Below are 24,640 nucleotides of genomic sequence, written 5' to 3'. Positions count from 1 at the left end.
AAGCTAGTGTTAAGAGGCACTATTCATTGAAGAATGAAATATAAAATTTTTCTGAAGTGTTATTAAGTAACTGAAAGAAACCACATGACCCCTAATGAAAATTATCTGTGTTGTTCCTGTCCCTAACAATAAATCTTTAAAAAATCACTCGTTTGAAACCCAAAATAGTAAAATGCTATTTTCCCTATAAGAAAAATATGAGTAGGCCAGGCGTGGTGGTACACATCTGTAATTCCAGCACTTTGGGAGGCCGAGGTGGGTGAATCACAAGGTCAGGAGTTCAAGACCAGCCTGACCAACATGGTGAAAGCCTGTCTCTACTAAAAATACAAAAACTAGCTGGGTGTGGTGGCATGGCCTGTAGTCCCAGCTACTCAGGAGGCTGAGGCAGGAGAATTGCTTGAACCTAGGAGGCGGAGGTTGTAGTGAGCTGAGATGGTGCCACTGTACTCTAGCCCGGGCAACAGAGCGAGACTCTGTCTCAAAAAAAAAAGGGGGGGGGGGAAAGAAAAATATGAATAGAATACCTAAAAGTCTAGAGGTTTGTATTTTATTTTTTTCTTGAGACAAGGTTACGCTACATTGCCCAGGATGGAGTACAGTGGTGCTATTCCACAGGTGTGATTACAGTGTACTACAGCCTCAAACTCCTGGTCTCAAGTGATCCTCCTGCCTCAGCTTCTTGAGTAGGTGGGACTATAGGCACACACCACTGTACCTCGCTTAAGTCTAGGATTTTTGTAATAGGGATGAGGCAAAGATTTAGTAATCTCATCCCAAATTTTCAATTATTTACATAGTAATGATTTCAACTATTTGCATAGTAATGAACATTGAAGGTATTTCTTCCCTGCATAGAATGACCAAAGCCAAAAAAATGGTGAAGTTTCCATTAATAGATCCTTCCATGAAAAAACAGCCAGAGTTGTTAAAAGCACAAGGTCTCAAGTTAGACAAACCTAGATTCATAGTCCAGCTCTATTGCACCTTGGCTTTGTGACACTGGACAATTTACTTATTCTGAGTCTCACTTTCTTCAAGTGTAAAACAAGGACAGGATAATAATTGTACCACTTCACAGTATTATTGTAACGGTTAAATGAAATATGTAAAATATAGTACTTTGTATATAGTAAGTACTCAATAAATAATATGTTATTGTTATTAGTATCTTTATCAACAAAACATCACTTTTTGCAATAAACTTGAATCCCCACAAACACACATATTAAATAAAATCCATAAAAATTCTGATAATCATTACTCAGGAAAGGTGAAGGAAAAGGTCATTTTGCCTAGAGTCATTAAAAAGTATCAGTGACTTGGTCCAAAAATAAACCTGAGATGTGTATAAATTTCTTGCTGGGGTTCTATAATACTTCATGACAATATTTCCTAAAATGCTCATGATGAAATTTCTGAGGTAAACACTACTGAAGTAATAAAGAAGCAACACCAGTCCCAGTAATCAAGGACTAACGGTAATGCTTAGATGATGCTAGATAATTTCTTTGCTTTATTAGATTTGTTATGTTTAGCTACTGACATCACATTTTTGTGTGGGGATTAACAGTTTGAAATTCAAGTATTTTGAGTTTAGAAAAGCCTATATAAATAAAGCCTTTCCTTATCTCAGTGAAATACTATTAGAATAGCTGCTGGGGCATTTCTTCCTGACTCCTCCAGATTTGGACGCTCTAAATTGACATGAAAAAGAAGTTCTAGTAACTCTCTCTAAGTTAACTAACAACGAACAAGATCATTTGTTGTAGTTTTTAATACTGCATTTATGAATATCAAAATTTACAGATAATTCCAACTTATTCATAATTTATTACCTTTGAGAGCTAAGTTTAGCATATCACCAGCCCGGAAAGAAATTTCTTCTTCAGATACGGCAGCAAAATCATATTCTGCTCTGGCGACTACATGGTCATCCTCACCACTTGCCCAGTTGATGCTGTCTATAAGCCAAATTAAAATTAGGTTAATAAAATTTACAAAAGAAAAATGCAGATATTTCACGGCCTATGGTTTGCAAACTGCATAAATTTGCCAAGAGAAAAGTCCTCCCCTCCCAAGTAAAATCTATAATGAATACTATGTTAAATCAACAATAGATCCACTAGATATACCTATTATGAACTTTTTCCTTTCTTTAAGCTCCAATCTCCAGCTCCCTTACCGTGAGGCAGGGGTTGGCAAATTTTTTCTGCAAAGGGTCAGAGAGTAAATATTTTAGACTTTGAAAGCCAAGAGGCAAAACAGGATATTCTGCAATTACTTATATAAAAAGAGGAAACAAAATTTCCATAAATTTATTGACAAGATTAAAAATACAATAACCATGTTCCTTTTTTGTAATACAGGTCTACTTGGAAGTTACTTAGAAGAATGAAATATTTTGGGGGAAGGATATTTCACTTAATTGGAATTCAATTATAAATATTCATTTGCTAATTCTAATTTGTAATAAAATTTGAGGTACTGCATTTTTGAAAATGCCTTTTCACACCGATAGGTAAGGTCAAATCCTAATATCAGTCTATGAGTATGTGGTTTTAATTGAGCATATTTATTAGTTGGGAGAGTAACAGGCCAGAATATAATTCTGTTAAATTCTTCTCTTGATATTTGCCTTTTACCATGTTATTACATTGCAGATTAATCACTTCCAAATGAAGATTAAGTGAAAATTCCTCAATCGCATAGTTAAATGGATTTTGAAATATGGAAATTTCCTTTGTGCTTGCATGGAGGTAAAAAAAATGCTCTGGCATTGTATTAGCTTAAGCTTGGAAAATGTATCTGCTGCCAACTTGCATGAGAATGGAGATACTGCTTGTGTTAACTTCTGATGGTCTGAGAGGTATATAAAGCAGTGTGACATTACTTGTGAGTCAAACTATATTAGGTGTCGTCAAAACTTTACTCCAGTGTAAGTTTTGCAGATAAGCACTGTTCTGCTTTGTGGTTTCAATTTGAATTACTTAAGAATATAGACCAGGCACAGTGGTTCATGCCTGTAATCTCAGCACTTTGGGAGGCCAAGGCGGGTGGATCACCTGAAGTCAGGAGTTTGAGACCAATCTGACCAACATGGAGAAACCCTGTCTCTACTAAAAATACAAAATTAGCCGGGCATGGTGGCACATGCCTGTAATCCCAGCTACTCAGGAGGCTGAGGCAGGAGAATCGCTTGAACCCGGGAGGCGGAGGTTGTGGTGAGCCGAGAGCGCGCCATTGCACTCCAGCCTGGGCAACAAGAGCGAAACCCTGTCTCAAACAAAAAGAATATAAACAAGTCAGCTAGGCATGGTGGCTCATGCCTGTAATTCCAGTACTTTGAGAGGCTGAGATAGGGAATTGTATGAGTCCAGGAGTTCAAGACCAACTTGGGGAACATAGGGAAACCTTGTTTCTACAAAAAAGTAAACAAAATTAGCCAGATGTGGTGGCACGACCCTATAGTCTCAGCTTGAATCGCCTGAACCTGGGAGGCAGAGGTTGCAGTGAGCCGAGACTGCACTACTGCACTCCAGCCTGGGCAATTGAGCAAGGCCCTGTCTCAAAAAGAAAACAACAACAAAGAACATAACTAAGTCTGGGCTGGACATGGTGGTTCATGCCTGTAATCTCACTCAGCACTTTGGGAGGCTGAGGCAGGATTGCTTGAGGCCAGGAGTTCAAGACCAGCCTGAGCAACACAGTGGGATCTCGTCTCCACAATAAATAAATAAATTAGCCAGGTGTGGTGGTGTGTACTACAAGTACTAGCTACTTGGGAAGCTGAGGTGGGAGAATCATGTGAGCCCAAGAGTATGAGGTTGCAGTGAGCTATGATTACGCTACTGCACTCCAGCCTGGCTGACAAAGTAAAACCCTGTCTCCAAAAAGAACTCAGAATTTAACTAAGTATGCAGTAAAAGGTGATTTCCAAAGCTGAATGGGTTTAATAACAATAGCTGAAAAGGCGTTCTGTTCAGAAAAATTTCATTCTTGGCCTCAATCTCAAAAAAATAAAACTTAAGCCTTGCTCTGCCATTGAATTACCATGCGGTAGGGCAAGTAGGGATCTTCAGCTTCTATATCTGACAAAAATTCACAAAACTGACAATGATTATGTCACAAGAGTGAATAAACTTTACCTCGACACTACCAGTTCAGTAACACATGATAAATAATATTTTCTGCAATGTACCTGCTAATGAATAATAAAATGAATAACCACAGACAAAAAACCTGTATTTGCAAAAGTTTCTTTTGTCCAACTAGGCCTTTTCCTGCTCCACCTATATTCTTCACCATTATCAGGTGCAACACATCTTAGCAGATTCAGGTTGTATAGAATCAGTGTTTTCACCTTCTTAGAAAATGTTCTTATCTGTAGTTGAACCATGACTATTCACAGAGGCTAATTCTTCAGTCATTTCCAATTCATCATTGACTCCTCAAACAACTAAGCAGTACTGTCTTTTTTTTTTTTAGTAGAGACAGGGTTTCACCATGTTAGCCAGGATGGTCTTGATCTCCTGACCTCGTGATCCGCCTGCCTCAGCCTCCCAAAGTGCTAGGATTACAGGTGTGAGTCACCGCACCTGGCCTGTCTTTGTTTTATGCTACTTTAATAGAATACTATAAACTGGGTAATTTGTAAACAATAAAAGTTTATTTGCTCACAGTTCTGAGGACTAGGAAATCCGAGATCAAGGGGCATTTGTTAAGGACCTTCTTGTTGTGTCGTAACATGGCAGGAGGAATCACATGGCAAGAGAGTGCATGCAAGAGAGTAAGAGCGCCGAACTAGCTTGTATAACAAACTCACTCTCAAGATAATGAACTCACTCCCATGATGGTAACATTTAGCCAACAAATTTAGCAAGTATTCATATCCATTGGGTCATGATGAGCCAAGGAAAAACATTCAAATCATTTGTTTTATTTTAAGTTGGCCATGTTGTTCAAAATGTCATCAACTCTTCAAGAAACTGTTCTCACTGAGAAGCTAATAACCTTAGACAAGTCTACTTACTCTGGACATATTTTTTTGGCTGTTGCAATTACAAGTAAACAGGTTTCCTTGCGTGGGTAACATATGAACCTCTCAGGAACTTATTTTGGTTGCAGCCTCATTTTATTTTATTTTTCTTTTGATGAGGAAATTCTGCTGTGATGAGAATTCCATTTTAAATTTTCTAATTTGACTGTTGGTTTTCTGTGATGAGTGCTCAATCTGGTAATGTTGATTTGTAGTATAGCCATTTAACATAGCTATAGTGTCACTGTATAATAAATATAGTTCTTTACCATCTAATTCAATAACAAAAAAATTCATACTATACTGTGCCTTGAAAGTATGACACTCAAAGTACACCTTTTTCTTGTGTGCCATGTATGTATTTGTAATTTCACAAAAAAACCCACTGTGGTTTAACAATGTATATATTACTCATCATGCTATCAAGTTATAACTCAGTTACTGAAATTTGTAGTGGGCAGAGCAAAAGTGAAGCCATTGGAATTTCACATACAGTCTCTGTGCAAACTATTCAATTCTGCTGTTACAGTGGAAAAGCAGCCATAACAGTATGTATGAAAATAAGTTTAGCTGTGCTCCAATATAACTTTATTAATTAAATTTGAATTCTATATTATTTTCCCATCACAAATTATTTCAGTTTTTAAAACAATCTTTTAATTTTCCAACAACTGAAAAGTATAAAAACCATTTTTAGCTTGTGAGCTGTACAAAAATAGGAGCAGGTCAGATTTGGCCCACAGGATATGGTTTGCCAATCCCTGCTCTAAGCAGCTAAAGTAATAGGACCTCAGTTTTGCTTCTCCTCAAAAATCTCTTTGTATCATTACCGATTTCCTCTCCTTCTGACTCAGATAAAAAACTGTCCTTCCTTTTACTTGCCAGGTTCCGTAAGATCACACCCTCTCTTACTTCCTATAGGAGCTTCTTCATCATTTAACTCCTATCTTTCCCTTATTTATAACTGCTCCTTCTCTACTGACTCCTTTCTTTCAGCCTAACAACATTCTCAGATCTCCTCACTTCTGAAAAGACAAAGCAAAACAAAAAACTGACAATCACCCACCACCACAACTTGATCACTCAATTTGGCCATTCTTTTCCTCCCTCCTTCCATTCACTGCTAATCTTTTCTTTTTCACTTCTGACTTTATTTACCCTTTATCCTCTGCAGTTTGTCTTCTCACTACCAAAACTACTTCCTGGAGCGTGATGATTTCCAGTTGCCAGATCTAATAATCTCTTCTCAGTTCTTGATCTTATCGTAGAACCTTACATCATTCATCATCCTTCCACCCTTCCTCCATAATGCAGCAATAATATGGTTCTATTTCTGTTCTTCCTGATTTCCATCTTATTCTGTCTTCTTTTGTCTATGATAGTAGTATCATTCACTTACATTAGTTCTTCCATTTATTTGAGACGGGGTCTTGCTGTGTCATCCAAACTGGAGTACAGTGGTACAATCTCAGCTCACTTCAGGCTCAACTTCCAGGACTCAAGCCACCCTCCCATTTCACCCTCCCAAGTAACTGGGACTACAGGCATGTACCACCACACCCGGATAATTTTTGTAAGTGTTGTAGAGATAGGTTTTCCCTACGCTGTGCAGGCTGACCTTAAACTTCTGGGCTCAAGCGATTTGCCAGGCTCAAGCGATCTGCAGGCCTCAGCCTCCCAGTGTTGGGATTACAGGTGTGAGTAATCCCAATCTGACTGTATCTCAGGACCCATGTCACTGCCATGCTGAGCCAAGCCACCATCATTTCTCACTTGAATTAAGGTAATCGCTGCTTGACTCTCCTGATTGGTCTCTTCTGCCCTAGCCCAACCTAAAAACCATTCTTACCAAAAAGATATATACATATATTTAATACTTTAAGTTCTCAGGTACATGTGCACAATGTGCAGGTTTGTTACAGAGGTATACATGTGCCATGTTGGTTTGCTGCACCCATCAACTCATCATTTACATTAGGTATTTCTCCTAATGCTATCACTCCCCAAGCTCCCCCATTCCCCAACAGGCCCTGGTGTGTGATGCTCCCCGCCCTGTGTCCATGTGTTCTCATTTTTCAACTCCCACCTATGAGTGAGAACATGCGCTGTTTGGTTTTCTGTCCTTGTGATAGTCTGCTGAGAATGATGGTTACCAGCTTCATTCACATCCCTGCAAAGGACATGAACTCATCCTTTTTTATGGCTGCATAGTATTCCATGGCATATATGTGCCACATTTTCTTAATCCAGTCTATCATTGATGGACATTTGGGTTGGTTCCAAGTCTTTGCTATTGTGAACAGTGCCACAATAAACATACATGTGCATGTGTCTTTATAGTAGCATGATTTAAAATCCTTTGGGTATATACCCAGTAATGAGATCACTAGGTCAAATGGTATTTCTAGTTATAGATTCTTGAGGAATCGCCACACTGTCTTCCACAATGATTGAACTAATTTACACTCCCACCAACAGTGTAAAAGTGTTCCTATTTCTCCACATCCTCGATCTGTTGTTTCCTGACTTTTTAATGATCGTCACTCTAATTGGTGTGAGATGGTATCTCATTGTGGTTTTGATTTGCATTTCTCTGATGACCACTAATGATGAGCATTTTTTCATATGTCTGTTGGCTGCATAAATATCTTCTTTTGAGAAGTATCTGTTCATATCTTTTGCCTACTTTTTGATGGGGTTGTTTTTTTTCTTGTAAATTTAAGTTCTTTGTAGATTCTGGATATTAGCCCTTTGTCAGATGGGTAGATTGCAAACATTTTCTCCCATTCTGTAGGTTGCCTGTTCACTCTGATGGTAGTTTCTTTTGCTGTGCAGAAGCTCTTTAGTTTGATTAGATCCCACTTGTCTATTCTGGCTTTTGTTGCCATTGCTTTTGGTGTTTTAGTCATGAAGTCTTTGCCTATGCCTATGTCCTGAATGGTATTGCCTAGGTTTTCTTCTAGGGTTTTTTATGGTGTTAAGTCTTACATTTAAGTTTTTAATCCATCTTAATTTTTGTATATGGTATAAGGAAGGAATCCAGTTTCAGCTTTCTACATGTGGCTAGCCAGTTTTCCCAGCACCATTTATTAAATAGGGAATCCTTTCCCCATTTCTTGTTTTTGTCAGGTTTGTCAAAGATCAGATGGTTGTAGATGTAGTGTTATTTCTGAGGGCTCCGTTCTGTTCCATTGGTCTATATATCTGTTTTGGTACCAGTACCATGTTGTTTTGGTTTGTAGTATAGCCTTGTAGTATAGTTTGTAGTAGCCTTGTAGTATAGTTACTACTAGCCTTGTAGTATAGTTTGAAGTCAGGTAGCATGCCTCCAGCTTTGTTCTTTTTGCTTAGGATTGCCTTGGCTATGTGGGCTCTTTTTTTGGTTCCATATGAACTTTAAGGTGGTTTTTTTCCAATTCTGTGAAGAAAGTTAGTGGTAGCTTGATGGGGATAGCATTGAATCTATAAATTACCTTGGGCAGTATGGCCATTTTCACAATATTGATTCTTCCTATCCATAAGCATTGAATGTCCTTCCATTTGTTTGTGTCCTGTTTGTAGTTCTCCTTGAAGAGGTCCTTCACATCCCTTGTAAGTTCGATTCCTAGGTATTTTATTCTCTTTGTAGTAATCGTGAATGGGAGTTCACTCATGATTTGGCTCCCTGTTTGTCTATTACTGGTGTATAGGAATGCTTGTGATTTTTGCACATTGATTTTGTATCCTGAGACTTTACTGAAGTTGCTTATCAGCTTAAGGAGATTTTGGGCTGACACGATGGGGTTCTCTAAATATACAATCATGTCATCTGCAAACAGAGACAATTTGAATTCCACTTTTCCTAACCGAATACCCTTTATTTCTTTCTCTTGCCTGACTGTCTGCCCTAGCCAGAACTTCTAACACTATGTTGAATAGGAGTGGTAAGAGAGGGCATCCATGTCTTGTGCCAGTTTTCAAAGGGAATGCTTCCAGTTTTTGACCATTCAGTATGATACTGGCTGTGGGTTTGTCATAAATAGCTCTTATTATTTTGAGATATGTTCCATCAATACCTAGTTTATTGAGAGTTTTTAGCATGAAGGGCTACGAAATTTTGTCAAAGGCCTTTTCCGCATCTATTGAGATGATTATTTGGTTTTTGTTGTTGGTTCTGTCTATATGCTGGATTACATTTATTGATTTGTGTATTTTGAACCAGCCTTGCATCCAGGGATGAAGCTGACTTGATCGTGCTGGATAAGCTTTTTGATGTGCTGCTGCATTCGGTTTGCCAGTATATTGAGGATTTTTGCACTGATGTTCATCAGGGATACTGGCCTAAAATTCTTTTTGTGTGTGTGTGTCTCTGCCAGGCTTTGGTATCAGGATGACGCCGGCCTCATAAAATGAGTTAGGGAGGATTCCCTCTTTTTCCATTGATTAGACTAGTTTCAGAAGGAATGGTACCAGCTCCTTTTTGTACCTCTGGCACAACGTGGCTATGAATCCATCTGGTCCTGGACTTTGTTTGGTATGTAGGCTATTAATTATTGCTTCAATTTCAGAACCTGCAATTGGTCTATTCAGAGATTCAACTTCTTCCTGGTTTAGTCTTGGGAGGGTGTATGTGTCCAGGAATTTATCCATTTCTTCTATATTTTCTAGTTTACTTGGGTAGAGGTGTTTATAGTATTCTCTGATGGTAGTTTGTATTTCTGTGGGATTGGTGGTGATATCCCCTTTATCATTTTTTATTGCATCTATTTGATTCTTCTCTTTTCTTCCTTATTAGTCTTGCTAGCAGTCTATTTTGTTGATCTTTTCAAAAAACCAGCTCCTGGATTGATTTTTTGAAGGGTTTTTTGTGTCTCTATCTCTTTCAGTTCTGCTCTGATCTTAGTTATTTCTTGCCTTCTGTTGCTTTTGAATTTATTTGCTCTTGCTTCTCTATTTCTTTTTCTTTTTTTTTTTTTATTATTATACTTTAAGTTCTAGGGTACATGTGCATAACATACAGGTTTGTTACATATGTATACTTGTGCCATGTTGGTGTGCTGCACCCATCAACTCGTCAGCACCCATCAACTCGTCATTTACATCAGGTATAACTCCCAATGCAATCCCTCCCCTGTCCCCCCTCCCCATGATAGGCCCCAGTGTGTGATGTCCCCCTTCCCGAGTCCAAGTGATCTCATTGTTCAGTTCCCACCTATGAGTGAGAACATGCGGTGTTTGGTTTTCTGTTCTTGTGATAGTTTGCTAAGAATGATGGTTTCCAGCTGCATCCATGTCCCTACAAAGGACACAAACTCATCCTTTTTTATGGCTGCATAGTATTCCATGGTGTATATGTGCCACATTTTCTTAATCCAGTCTGTCACTGATGGACATTTGGGTTCATTCTAAGTCTTTGCTATTGTGAATAGTGCCGCAATAAACATACGTGTGCATGTGTCTTTATAGCAGCATGATTTATAATCCTTTGGGTATATACCCAGTAATGGGATGGCTGGGTCATATGGTACATCTAGTTCTAGATCCTTGAGGAATCGCCATACTGTTTTCCATAACGGTTGAACTAGTTTACAATCCCACCAACAGTGTAAAAGTGTTCCTATTTCTCCACATCCTCTCCAGCATCTGTTGTTTCCTGACTTTTTAATGATTGCCATTCTAACTGGTGTGAGATGGTATCTCATTGTGGTTTTGATTTGCATTTCTCTGATGGCCAGTGATGATGAGCATTTTTTCATGTGTCTGTTGGCTGTATGAATGTCTTCTTTTGAGAAATGTCTGTTCATATCCTTTGCCCACTTGTTGATGGGGTTGTTTTTTTCTTGTAAATTTGTTTGAGTTCTTTGTAGGTTCTGGATATTAGCCCTTTGTCAGAAGAGTAGATTGCAAAAATGTTCTCCCATTCTGTAGGTTGCCTGTTCACTCTGATGGTAGTTTCTTTTGCTGTGCAGAAGCTCTTTAGTTTAATGAGATCCCATTTGTCAATTTTGGCTTTTGCTGCCGTTGCTTTTGGTGTTTTAGACATGAAGTCTTTGCCCATGCCTATGTCCTGAATGGTACTACCTAGGTTTTCTTCTAGAGTTTTTATGGTATTAGGTCTAACATTTAAGTCTCTAATCCATCTTGAATCAATTTTCATATAAGGAGTAAGGAAAGAATCCAATTTCAGCTTTCTACTTATGGCTAGCCAATTTTCCCAGCACCATTTATTAAATAGGGAATCCTTTCCCCATTTCTTGTTTTTGTCGGGTTTGTCAAAGATCAGATGGCTGCAGATGTGTGGTATTATTTCTGAGGGCTCTGTTCTGTTCCATTGGTCTATATCTCTGTTTTGGTACCAGTACCATGCTGTTTTGGTTACTGCAGCCTTGTAGTATAGTTTGAAGTCAGGTAGCGTGATGCCTCCAGCTTTGTTCTTTTGACTTAGGATTGTCTTGGCAATGCGGGCTCTTTTTTGGTTCCATATGAACTTTAAAGCAGTTTTTTCCAATTCTGTGAAGAAAGTCAGTGGTAGCTTGATGGGGATGGCATTGAATCTATAAATAACCTTGGGCAGTATGGCCACTTTCACGATATTGATTCTTCCTATCCATGAGCATGGTATGTTCTTCCATTTGTTTGTGTCCTCTTTTATTTCACTGAGCAGTGGTTTGTAGTTCTCCTTGAAGAGGTCCTTTACATCCCTTGTAAGTTGGATTCCTAGGTATTTTATTCTCTTTGAAGCAATTGTGAATGGAAGTTCATTCATGATTTGGCTCTCTGTTTGTCTGTTACTGGTGTATAAGAATGCTTGTGATTTTTGCACATTAATTTTGTATCCTGAGACTTTGCTGAAGTTGCTTATCAGCTTAAGGAGATTTTGGGCTGAGACAATGGGGTTTTCTAAATATACAATCATGTCATCTGCAAACAGGGACGATTCGACTTCTTCTTTTCCTAACTGAATCCCCGTGATTTCTTTCTCTTGCCTGATTGCCCTAGCCAGAACTTCCAACACTATGTTGAACAGGAGTGGTGAGAGAGGGCATCCCTGTCTTGTGCCAGTTTTCAAAGGGGATTTTTCCAGTTTTTGCCCATTCAGTATGATATTGGCTGTGGGTTTGTCATAAATAGCTTTTATTATTTTGAGGTACGTTCCATCAATACCGAATTTCGCTGTTCAGCAATATTCTATCTTCTGCAGCCTCTGCTGCTGATACCCAGGCAAACAGGGTCTGGAGTGGACCTCAAGCAATCTCCAACAGACCTACAGCTGAGGGTCCTGACTGTTAGAAGGAAAACTATCAAACAGGAAGGACACCTACACCAAAACCCCATCAGTACATCACCATCATCAAAGACCAGAGGCAGATAAAACCACAAAGATGGGGAAAATGCAGGGCAGAAAAGCTGGAAATTCAAAAAATGAGAGCGCATCTCCCCCTGCAAAGGAGCGCAGCTCATCGCCAGCAACGGATCAAAGCTGGACGGAGAATGACTTTGACGAGATGAGAGAAGAAGGCTTCAGTCCATCAAACTTCTCAGAGCTAAAGGAGGAATTACGTACCCAGTGCAAAGAAACTAAAAATCTTGAAAAAAGAGTGGAAGAATTGATAGCTAGAGTAATTAATGCAGAGAAGGTCATAAATGAAATGACAGAGATGAAAACCATGACCCGAGAAATACGTGACAAATGCACAAGCTTCAGTAACCGACTCGATCAACTGCAAGAAAGAGTATCCGCGATTGAGGATCAAATGAATGAAATGAAGCGAGAAGAGAAACCAAAAGAAAAAAGAAGAAGAAATGAACAAAGCCTGCAAGAAGTATGGGATTATGTAAAAAGACCAAATCTACGTCTGATTGGGGTGCCTGAAAGTGAGGGGGAAAATGGAACCAAGTTGGAAAACACTTCAGGATATCATCCAGGAGAACTTCCCCAACCTAGTAGGGCAGGCCAACATTCAACTCCAGGAAATACAGAGAATGCCACAAAGATACTTCTCTATTTCTTTTAACTGTGATGTTAGGGTGTCGATTTTAGATCTTTCCTGCTTCTTGTGGGCATTTAGTGCTACTAATTTCCCTCTACACACTACTTTAAATGTGTCCCAGAGACTCCAGTACATTGTGTCTGTTTTCATTGGTTTCAAAGAACATATTTCTGCCTTCATTTCATTATTTACCCAGTAGTCATTCCATAACAGGTTGTTCAGTCTCCATGTAGTTGTGCGGTTTTGAGTGAGTTTATTAATCCTGAGTTCTAGTTTGATTGCACTGTGGTCTGAGAGACAGTTTGTTGTGATTTCTGTTCTTTTACATTTGCTGAGGAGTGTTTTACTTCCAATTATGTGGTCCATTTTAGAATATGTGCAATGTGGTGCTGGGAAGAATGTATATTCTGTTGATTTGGGGTGTACAGTTCTGTAGATGTCTATTAGGTCCGCTTGGTCCAGAGGTGAGTTCAAGTCCTAGATATCCTTGTTAACCTTCTGTCTCGTTGATCTAATATTGACAGTGGGTGTTAAAGTCTCCCATTACTATTGTGTGGGAGTCTAAGACTTTGTAAGTCTCTAAGGACTTTATGAATCTGGGGTGCTCCTGTATTGGATGCATATATATTTAGGATAGTTAGCTCTTCTTGTTGAAGTGATCCCTTTATCATTATGTAATGGTCTTGTCTCTTTTGATCTTTGTTTAAAGTCAGTTTTACCAGAGACTAGGATAGCAACTCCTGCTTTTTTTGCACAAGAGATGGGTCTCCTGAATACAGCACACGCATGGGTCTTGACTCTATATCCAACTTGCCAGCCTGTGTATTTTAATTGGGGCATTTAGCCCATTTACATTTAAGGTTAATATTTTTATGTGTGAATTTGATCCAGTCATTATGATGTTAACTGGTTATTTTGTCCATTAATTGATGCAGTTTCCTCATAGTGTTGATGGTCTTTACAATTCGGCAAGTTTTGCAGTGGCTGGTATCAGTTGTTTCTTTCCATGTTTAGTGCTTCCTTCAGGAGCTCTTGTAAAGCAAGCCTGGTGGTGACAAAATCTCTCAGCATTTGCTTGTCTGTAAAGGAATTTATTGCTCCTTCACTTATGAAGCTTAGTTTGGCTGGATATGAGATTCTGGGCTGAAAATTCTTTTCTTTAAGAATGTTGAATATTGGCCCACACTGTCTCCTGGCTTGTAGGGTTTCTGCCGAGACCTGCTGTTAGTCTGATAGGCTTCCTTTTGTGGGTAACCTGGTCTTTCTCTCTGGCTGCCCTTAACATTTTTTTCCTTCATTTCAACCTTGGTAAATCTGGCAATTATGTGTCTTGGGGTTGCTCTTCTCGAGGAGTATCTTCGTGGTGTTCTGTGTATTTCCTAAATTTGAATGTTGGCCTGCCTTGCTAGTTAGGGAAGTTCTCCTGGATAATATCCTGAAGAGTGTTTTCTAACTTGGTTTCATTCTCCCCATCACTTTCTGGTATACTAATCAAATGTAAATTTGGTCTTTTCACATAGTCCCATATTTCTTGGAGGTTTTGTTCGTTTCTTTTCACTCATTTTTCTCTAATCTTGTCTTCTCATTTTATTTCATTAATTTGATCTTCAATCACTGATATCCTTTCTTCCATTTGATTGAAGCTTGTGCATGCGTCACCAAGTTCTTGTGCTGTGGTTTTTAGCTCCATCAGGTCATTTAAGGTCTTCTCTACACTGTTTATTCTAGTTAGCCATTTGTCTAACCTTTTTTCAAGGTTTTTAGCTTCCTTGCAATGGGTTAGAACATGCTCCTTTAGCTTGGAGAAGTTTATTACCGAACTTCGGAAGCCTATTTCTGTCAACTTGTCGAACTCATTCTCCACCCAGTTTTGTTTCCTTGCTGGTGAGAAGCTGCGATCCTTTGGAGAAGAAGTGCTCTGGTTTTTGGAATTTTCAGCTTTTCTGCTCTGGTTTCTCCCCATCTTTGTGGCTTTTATCTACCTTTGGTCTTTGATGTTGGTGAACTACAGACGGAGTTTTGGTGTGGATGTCCTTTTTGTTGACGTTGATGCTATTTCTTTCTGTTTGTTAGTTTTCCTTCTAACAGTCAGGCCCCTCAGATGCAGGTCTGTTGGAGTTTGCTAGAGGTCCACTCCAGACCCCGTTTGCCTGGGTATCACCAGCAGAGGCTGTAGAAGAACAAGTATTGCCGCCTGATCCTTCCTCTGGAAGCTTTGTCCCAGAGGGGCATCTGCCTGTTTGAGGTGTCTGTCGGCCCCTTTTGGGAGGTGTCTCCCCGTCAGGCTACACAGGGGTCAGGGACCTGCTTGAGGAGGCAGTCTCTATTCTCAAAGCTCGAACACCATGCTGAGAGAACCACTGTTCTCTTCAGAGCTGTCAGACATGGATGTTTAAGTCTGCAGAAGCTGTCTGCTGCCTTTTGTTCAGCTATGCCCTGCCCCCAGAGGTGGAATCTATAGAGGCAGTAGTCCTTGCTGAGCTGCAGTGGGCTCTGCCCAGTTCGAGCTTCCTAGACGCTCTGTTGACACTGTGACCTACTCAAGCCTCAGCAATGGCAGATGCTGCTCCCCCCAACAAGCTGCAGCATCGCAGGTTGATATCAGACTGCTGTGCTAGCAGTGAGCAAGGCTCTGTGGGCGTGGGACCTGCTGAGCCAGGCACAGGAGGGAATCTCCTGGTCTGTCGATTGTGAGGACAGTAGCAAAAGCACGGTATTTGGGCAGCAGTGTACTGTTCCTCCAGGTACAGTCACTCACAGCTTCCCTTGGCTAGGAAAGGGAAATCCCCTGATGCCTTGTGCTTCCTAGGTGAGGCGATGCCCCACCCTGCTTCAGCTCGCCCTCCATGGGCTGTACCCACTGTCCAACCAGTTCCAATGAGATGAACTAGGTACCTTAGTTGGAAATGCAGAACTCACCCACCTTCTGCGTTGATTTTGCTGGGAGCTGAAGACCAGAGCTGTTCCTATTTGGCTATCTTGGAAGCAACTGCCCACAATAAGGTATTCTTTTTAAAACCTACATCGGCTGGGCATGGTGGCTCATGCCTGTAATCCTAGCACTTTGGGAGGCTGAGGTGGGCAGATTGCTGGAGCTCAGGAGTTCGAGACCCAGCTGGGGCAACACAGTGAAACCCCATCTCTACTAAAATACAAAAACTTAGCCACGTGTTGTGGCGTACACTTGTAGTCCCAGCTATTTGGGAGGCTGAGGCAGGGGAATTGCTTTAACCCAGGAAGTGGAGGTTGCAGTGAGCTGAGATCATGCCACTGCACTCCAGCCTGGGTGACAGAGCAACACTGTGTCCCCCCACAAAAAAATAAAACAAAACTAAGTCAGGTCATATTACTCCTTTACACACAAATCTCCAGCGGTTTCCCATTTTTGAATAAAGGCCAATGTTCTTACACATGTCTACAACTTATACCATCTACTCCCTTCATTTCCTGCCACTAACACTTTGCTCCAATCACACTTGCCTCCTTCCTGTTCCCATGGCATGACACTTAAATACCTCTGCACTTTTGCTGTTCCGTATGCCTCAAAACACTCTTCCTTCAAAGAGCTGTAGGACTTATTCCCTTAATCCCTTCAGGGAGGCATTCCCTGACTATATGTAGCACTGCAATCCCTGTTCCTACTCCTGTACTCCTGACACTCCCAACATTCTTCCCTGTTTTGTTTTTTCCCCTATAGCACTTACCTTCTGGCTTACTATATATTTTACTTATTTATTTACTGTTTCTCCCTATTAGACTGCCACAAAGGCAGAGATTTTAAAAATATATTTTATTCATTGTTACATCCCTAGCTCTGAGAATTCTTTGGTATGTAGTTGGCACCCAACAAATATGTATTGAGTTAATGAATAAAACATTATCCCTCTAATAACCCAAATTTAAAGGTCTAGGGCATTTTGATTTCTACTTTGCCTTTATATATCTCATTTAGTCAGTAACTACATCCACTGAATCTATTATATGAATCCTGCTTCTCACACACTCTATTTTGGGTCTTCATTATCTCTCAAACAGTCTAATACAAAAGTATCATAACTGATGTCCCCAATTTAATAAATATTAAGTACCTTCTATGTGCCAAGCAGGTTAGACAGTAGGAATACAAAGGTGAACACAATCCAAATCTTTTGTGCACTTTACCATCTAATTACAACCTGCTTTGACTTCTACTGATTTATCTTAAACACTTCAGACTGACTTATTGTTTACATGTATGTCACAATCTGCTTAAAAATAAAAACATAAAACTACCAAAAAACCATCCATTCCTTACCTAAAGATTAAGTCTCATAATGTCAATTAAGAGCTTCTACTATTAGCTTTCAACCTAATTTCTCAGCATTATTTCTTACTATCCAATGCAATACTATAGGACAACTGCCAAACAAATCTCATATTTTCTGCCTATATACTTTTGTTCAAGCTGGTCTATCAGCTTGACAGTTTTTGTTTCTTTATCTAACTGATGAAAGGTTGCCTAGCTTTCAAAAATCTAACTTAGATACCATTTCTTCCTGGATACCATAGTCAAAAATGTTAGCTTCCCTTTTCGAAAGTTAGCTAATACTCTCTACTAGTTGAGAGAATATAGCATAACATTCATCAACCAGTCCTGGTTTTGTTTATAGTTCTGCCTTATTAAAGATGTGACCCTGGGGTGAGTTCTCTGGATTTCAGTTTTATCACTTGCAAAATAAGGATAATTCCTATCTGCTTGGGTTGTTGAAATAAATGAGATAAAACACACAAAATACCTCGCACAGTGTCTTGCATGTTAAAAAAGGGTTCAAGAAATCTTATGTCTCTCCCCAGTTGTTATTTCTTATCACATTTTCTGCCTCATTACAATTACCTGTGTATGTGTCTTAAACCACCTCCCTTTCAACAAATTTTAGAAAGATAGGAATTATGCCCTATGTATCTCTGTATCCTCCACAGCACCAATTTCAGTACCTTGTAAACAGTAAGGTAATGTGCGCTGTTAAACTGAACTAACAATAAATTAGCAAATCTATTTTTGCTACATATTCCTCTGCCAGTTTTAAAGCTCTTAAATGAAAATAGAACTAGACAGAAACAGTAAATACAAACGAATATAAAGAAAACTAACAAATATATTCCTGAAATTTGAGATTGTTACATGGTATCTGAACCTGTTCCCTTACAGTTCTCTTACCTGTTACTTCATCACTATGAGTAGACAATAGTTTCCAAATGAGGTAAGGACCACCAAGGATAACAGCAAAGAACAAGAATATTGGCCATGACTTTGCTGAGGTAGCTGCTCGGTCCTCAGCACCAAGGCATGCCACAGTTCCTTCACTTTCCGCCCAGAGGTCTTCATTCTCAGAGCCTCTTCTTAAACCTAACATCCGCTGTAACCTTCTGTAAAGATACCGTATAGTCCTAACTAATGCAAAAGCTGAAAACACTTTTGTAAAGTGTATTTTCAATCGGGAAAAGTGATTTGCTACATCCAATACAGCCCTGAAACTGTTATAGACAGCTGAAAAGGTAGCATCCATCATCATACTGACAGAGGCAAATGCATGCACAATACTTTCAATGGACTGAAATGCACCCCTGCTGCTTTCTTCAGCTTGTTGAACAAATCTACTGGGTGGAAGATCATCTACACGGAGGCGGTTGTAGCCCAGTCCATTATATCCATAACTATAAGGACTATAGCTTCCATAAAATGAATTTCCATAAGCACCATATCCAGAAGAAAATGAACTGTAAGCAGGTCTAAAAGTGTTCACACTGCTACTTCCTGTCTGCTGTGATGGCCTTGGAAGAATAGGTGGGGGCACTCTGGTAAGTGCTGGTTGTCCAGGTCTTGTCATTAAAGTAGGACCCAAATCAGCAGATCTAAAACCAAAAAAGATTCAAAACAGTTATTTAAGCATACAATAAATTCAATTCAAAGTAACTATTAAACACCTCCTATATACCTGGTGCTATGACAACTTCTTCTGTTGCCCAGGCTGGAGTGTAGTAGCACAATCAAAGCTCACTGTAGCCTCAACTTCCCAGGCTCAAGTGATCCTCCCACCTCAGCCTCCTGCACAGCTGGAACTACAGGCGCATGCCACCATACCTGGCTAATTTTTTATAGAGATGGGGTTTCGCCATGTTGCCCAGCTGGTCTCAATCTCCTGGGCTCAAATGATCCACTGCCTTGGTTTCCTAAAGTGCTAGGATTACAAGTGTGAGTCACTGTGCCCAGGCATCATTTTAAAGTTTATAATTTAATAGTTTTTAGTATACTCACAGAGGTGTGTAACTATCACCATATGTAATTCAGAAGATTTTCATCACCTCACAAAAGAAACCCCATATTCATCAGCAGGTATTCCCCATTTCCTGCCCACCCCTCCACCCATCTTTGGCAACCATGAGTCTACTTTCTGTACCTAGACTTGTCTATTCTGGACATTTCATATATAGTTAATTCTTGTTATTTAACATAGTTATATTCTGTAAAGTCACTGTGAACTCTGAACCAGCAGATACCAAATCATTGCTTCTTTCATCTATCAGTCAATACATATACTTATTTTATATGTGTTTCTGTTTAAAGTCACTTTATTCCAGGTATATTGTTAACTCATTAACAACTCATGGCCAACAGCACAATAGCTCATGCCTGAATGAAGCTTATCTAACACCTGTATTGTATCTGTAAGGCACACTACAGCCTTCCTGTGCTTAGGAACACTAGAGATCACTTCAGCACTATGCTTGGGGGCCATTTTAGACAGCAAAATCACCATTAAAAAATGTGAAAAAACCCGGCACTAAACAGACTTTGATAAGGACAACTGTTTACAGCATGAGAGCTGAAATAAGAAACCAGAGTGTTGCTTTTTTTTGTCTCTTGGTTGTTCCTCAGTTGTCAGCTGAGGGACAACTCAGATTTTTACCTGATCTATGTTTGCCCTCAAATGACTGTGAAAATGCCAGGAATATTGATTTTGGGATTACAAATAAATTTTAGTGAGCAGACCAATTTGAAAATACAGAATCCACAAATAATGAGGATCTATGGTAAATGGACTCATACAATATGTAGTATTTTGTGACTGGTTTCTTTCACTTAGCATAATGTTTCCAGGGTTTATCCATTTTATAGCATGTATCTGTAAAGGCAGCCCTTGGTATCTGTGGGGGAGTGGTTTCAAAACCTCCTTCAGATACCAAAATTCATGAATGCTCAAGTCCCTAATATAAAACAATATGCTATTTGCATTTAACCTATGCACACCCTCCTGTATATTAAAATTATCTCTAGATTATAGTATCTAACACAGTGTAAATGTTATGTAATTAGTTGTACTGTAGTGTTTAGGAAATAATGATAAGGAAAAAAGTCTGTACATGTTCAGTACAGATGCAATTTTTTTTTTTGCTTTTTTTTTTTTTCTTTTTAAGAGACAGGGTCTCACTCTGTTGTCCAGGCTAGAGCATTGTGGCATGATCATAGCTCACTGCAGCCTCCAACTCCTGGCCTCAAGTGATCCTCCCACCTCGGCCTCCCAAAATGTCAGGATTACAGGTATTAGCCAACACGTCTGGCCTATTTTCTGACTATTTTTGATCCACAGTTGGTTGAATCCCCAGATGTGGAAGGCCAACTGTATTTCATTCATTTTTATTGCCAAATTATATTTATTCACACATCAGTTGATGTATATTGGGGCTGTTTTTACTTCTTGCTATTACAAATAATACTGCAATGACCATTTATGTGCAAGTTTTTGTATGGACATGTTTGCTGGGTTATATGGAAACTCTACATTTAGCCTTTTGAGGAATTGCCAGATTGTGTTCCAAAGCAACTGTACCATTTTACATTCTCGCCAATATATGAGGGTTTCCAATTTCTCCACATCCTTGGCCACATCTGCTCTTATATTTTTCATTATAGCTATCCTAGTGGGCATGAAGTGGTATTTCACTGTGGTTTTAATTTGCATTTTCTTGACGGCTAACGATGTTGAGCATATTTTCATGTACTTATTAGTCATTTTGCAATCTTATTTGGAGAAATATCTGTTCAGATACTTTGCCCACTTTTAAGTTCGCCTTCTTTTTTTTTGGAGACAGGGTCTCCCTCTGTCATTGAGGCTGGAGTGCAGTGGTGCAAACACAGCTCAAGTGATCCTTCTGCCTCAGCTTCCTATGTAGCTGAGACTACCACTCCCAGCTAACTTTTTGGTAGAGATGAGGGTCCCACTTTTTTGCCCAGGCTGATCTCAAATACCTGGGTTCAAGCAATCCTTCCACTTCTGCCTCTCAAAGTGCTGGGATTACAGGCATGAGCCATTGCACTTGGCTTAGCTTTTTTATCGCTGCTTTTTAAATTATTGTGCTACATGAGTCAAAAATATCTTTTAAAACTTTTTTTGGAACAAAAATTCAATTAAGGCTCACACACTGCATTTGGTTGTTTTGTTTCTTTTTATTTTCTAAACTAGAACAATTCAATTTTTTCAAATATCCCTGACCTTCTAAAGAGTCAACGCAGTTTTTTTTCTAGAAATCTCCTACCCACAGCCCAGGTGTGGTGGCTCATGCCTGTAATCCCAGTACTTTGGGAGGCCGAGGCAGGCGGATCCCCTGAAGTTAGGAGTTCGAGACCATCCTGGCCAACATGGTGAAACCCTGTCTCTACTAAAAATACAAAAATTAGCCGGACATGGTGGCGGGCGCCTGTAGTCCCAGCTACTCGGGAGGCTGAGGGAGGATAATAGCTTGAACCCGGGAGGCGGAGGTTGCGGTGAGCTGAGATCATGCCACTGCCCTCCAGTCTGGGTAACAGAGTGAGACTCTGTCTCAAAAAAAAAAAAAAGAAATGTCCTACCCCCAGATTTGTGTTTCCCCAAAGTGTTGTTTAACTTGTACTCTTATTTCGCCTCCTATTAAATTAAGATTGCATTTAACAGTTTGATTAGAATCAGGTTCAATATTTTTTGGCAAGAATAACTCATAAGTGCTATTGTTTACTTCACACAGTATTACTTTAGGAGGCACATAAAATGCCATATTATTGCCTCCTTATTTGTGAAGCTAAGTTTGATTAGTTGGTTAAGGAGGTGACTATGAGAGCTTTCCATTAAAATGTATCTTTCCCTTTGTAATTAGTATATGATCTATGGGATGGCAGTTTGGTACCACACAAATATTCTATTCCCCAGAAACTGTTCATTTGATAGTTTAGCATCCATTCATCATCCTTGCCTGAAACAAATATTAGATGTGGAACTGCAAAATGGTAATTTTCTAATCCAGGCTAAAGTTTTAATTTAGACTTGTATCATAATATTATATACAAGCTACTAGAACTCTCTCTCTCTATATATATTTTTTTTTACTGGATCTAATATTTAAAAATGGAACAAAACTTAAAAGGAGCTAGTGAACGGCCAGATAGTGTAACGCATTCAGGCTTTGATGAAGGAGTTCTGCTCCAAAGTAGAAGCAATAATACAGAAAACAGAGAGACAAACAGACATTATCTAGATTTAACACAAGACAGATTTATGGAACAGAAACGAAACAGAAATGTAACATGGTAAGGAGGGCTGAAGCTATGGGCCTACTCAATTCTGGTTCTGTAATCAGGCAGTGACAGCCAAGATGCAGGCTTCCATGAAGTAACAAAAATGAAAAGTGCTCCATTAGAATGGAACCAGTTCATTGCTTGAGGCCGGGAGTGAGGATGTGTCACCCTGGCTCCTACAAAGAGATTATAAAATTTGCTGATGACAGTTTAATATTTTGAGAAAGTTAGAGAACTGAGAAAGGGAGAGGACTGTGAGAAGGCCTCCAACCCAGGAAATGAAAGAACTACTGACCGATTTGATCTGTGATATCCTTAATCTAACTCACTGTTTTTATGGCGTTGTTTTTGTTTTTGTTTTGACAGAGTCTTGCTCTGTCACCTAGGCTGAAGGCTCACTGCAACCTCAAACTCCTAGACTCATGCAATCCCTCCCACCTCAGCTTCCCAAGCAGCTGGGACTACAGGCATACACCACCATGCCTGCCTTTTTTTTTTTTTTTTTTTTTTTTTTTTGGTATTTTTTATAGAGATGGGTTCTCGTTACATCTTGAGAGGCTGGTTTCCAACTCCTGGGCTCAAGCAATCCTCCTGCCTTGGCCTCCAAAAGAGCTAAGATTACAGGTGTGAGCCACCATGTCCAGTCTGACCCACTGTTTTTATACCTGATTCTTACCTAAGTGGTAAGTAAAAGGAACAGGTAGAGGCAACAGGAAACCTATTAGATAGAGAGAGGGGAACATGGAAGAGGGAAAGGAGAGAAAACAGAACTCTAAAATTACTACTCAAAATAACCATCTCAAAAATGCCACACACATGAAGAAATAAAAACACTAAGAAACAAAGCCAACAAAAATCAGCAAGTATAAAACCCAATTAAAAAAACTAATTTTATGTAACAGCTCAGGAATGATTTTAGATATGTTAAAAATTATCAGAGAGAGAAATGAAACAATATCTGTGAAATAAAAATTGAAATAAAAACATTTAAATATTTTAAAAATTCCATTAGAAATATTAGAAAAGGTGGCCACAGGCCAGGTGTGGTGGCTCACGTCTGTAATCCCAGCACTTTGGGAGGCTGAGGCAGGTGGATCACGAGGTCAAGAGTTCAAGACCAGCCTGACCAAGATGGTGAAACTCTGTCTCTACTAGAAATACAAAAATTAGCTGGGCGTGGTGGTGGGCACCTGTAATCCCAGTTCCTCGGGTGGCTGAGGCAGAGAATTGCTTGAACCAGGGAGGTGAAGGTTGTGGTGCGCCGAGATCGCGCCACTGCACTCCAGCCTGGGCGACAGAGTGAGACTCCATCTTGGAAAAAAAAAAAAAGAAAAAAAGAAAAGGTGGCCACACCAACAGGAACCGTTTTCAACTACCAGTCAAGAAGAAAATTAGCTGCTGTACACTAAGGAGCAGAGTGGAAATACAGAACTTGGGAATTCTACTTTAAGTAATGGTTGTCGAGGTAATTAGATTAACCCTCCCACTGAACTAGAAGGGTAGGAAATAGAAAAGAATTCTGTTTACACATTAGAGAACAAGGCACTGAGGAATTCTGGAGTCAAAATCCAGGAGGAAAAAAAAAAGCCAGAGAGCCAGATCTTTTGAGATGTTTCCCTAGAAACTGGGCCAATTCCAGAAGAGATGGTTGACAGAATGAGAAGCTAGGCAGAGATTTTAACAGACTCCCTGGGCTAAGGAGACATAAATTGGAGTTCAGAACCCTAAAGAGGAAGGCCATAGAGAACCCTCACACTTCAGATTGGGACCTTAAAAAGGGAAATATACTTGTAGAAAGGGTGAAAAGGTTAATAGGAAATGGACTAACTCTGGCAGGAATGAAAACCAAGTTTTAAATCAGCTCAATCCTTTATTGGATTAAAGTGATTCTAGATTGTTAGTGGCCTAACATTCTGGTCAAAAGGAAAAGTCTTTAGAGAAAGATATCCCTAGGCCTCAAATCACATTAAACTGTCTATATACAATGTGCAGCTCTCATTTAAAAACAAATGGGCTTGGCTGGGCATGGTGGCTCACTCCTGTAAT

The 24,640-nt window shown here is 39.6% G+C and overlaps 1 protein-coding gene across 1 annotated transcript in view; it reads right to left on the bottom strand.

The window, feature by feature from the left end:
• PEX13 (peroxisomal biogenesis factor 13) overlaps positions 1-24,640 on the bottom strand; it is a 37,108-nt gene that overhangs the window by 4,322 nt on the left and 8,146 nt on the right. Inside the window, exons 2-3 of the mRNA XM_007970527.3 lie at positions 18,206-18,900; positions 1,839-1,964 (exon numbers count right to left, since the gene is read on the bottom strand). Coding sequence (XP_007968718.1) covers positions 1,839-1,964; positions 18,206-18,900 — 821 coding nt within the window. The remainder of the gene's footprint in view (positions 1-1,838; positions 1,965-18,205; positions 18,901-24,640) is intronic.

Source organism: Chlorocebus sabaeus, chromosome 14, assembly GCF_047675955.1.
Source record: "Chlorocebus sabaeus isolate Y175 chromosome 14, mChlSab1.0.hap1, whole genome shotgun sequence".
Lineage (NCBI taxonomy): Eukaryota > Metazoa > Chordata > Mammalia > Primates > Cercopithecidae > Chlorocebus > Chlorocebus sabaeus.
The sequence above is the reverse complement of the archived record's forward strand: the minus strand, read 5'-3'. Positions and strand labels throughout refer to the sequence as shown.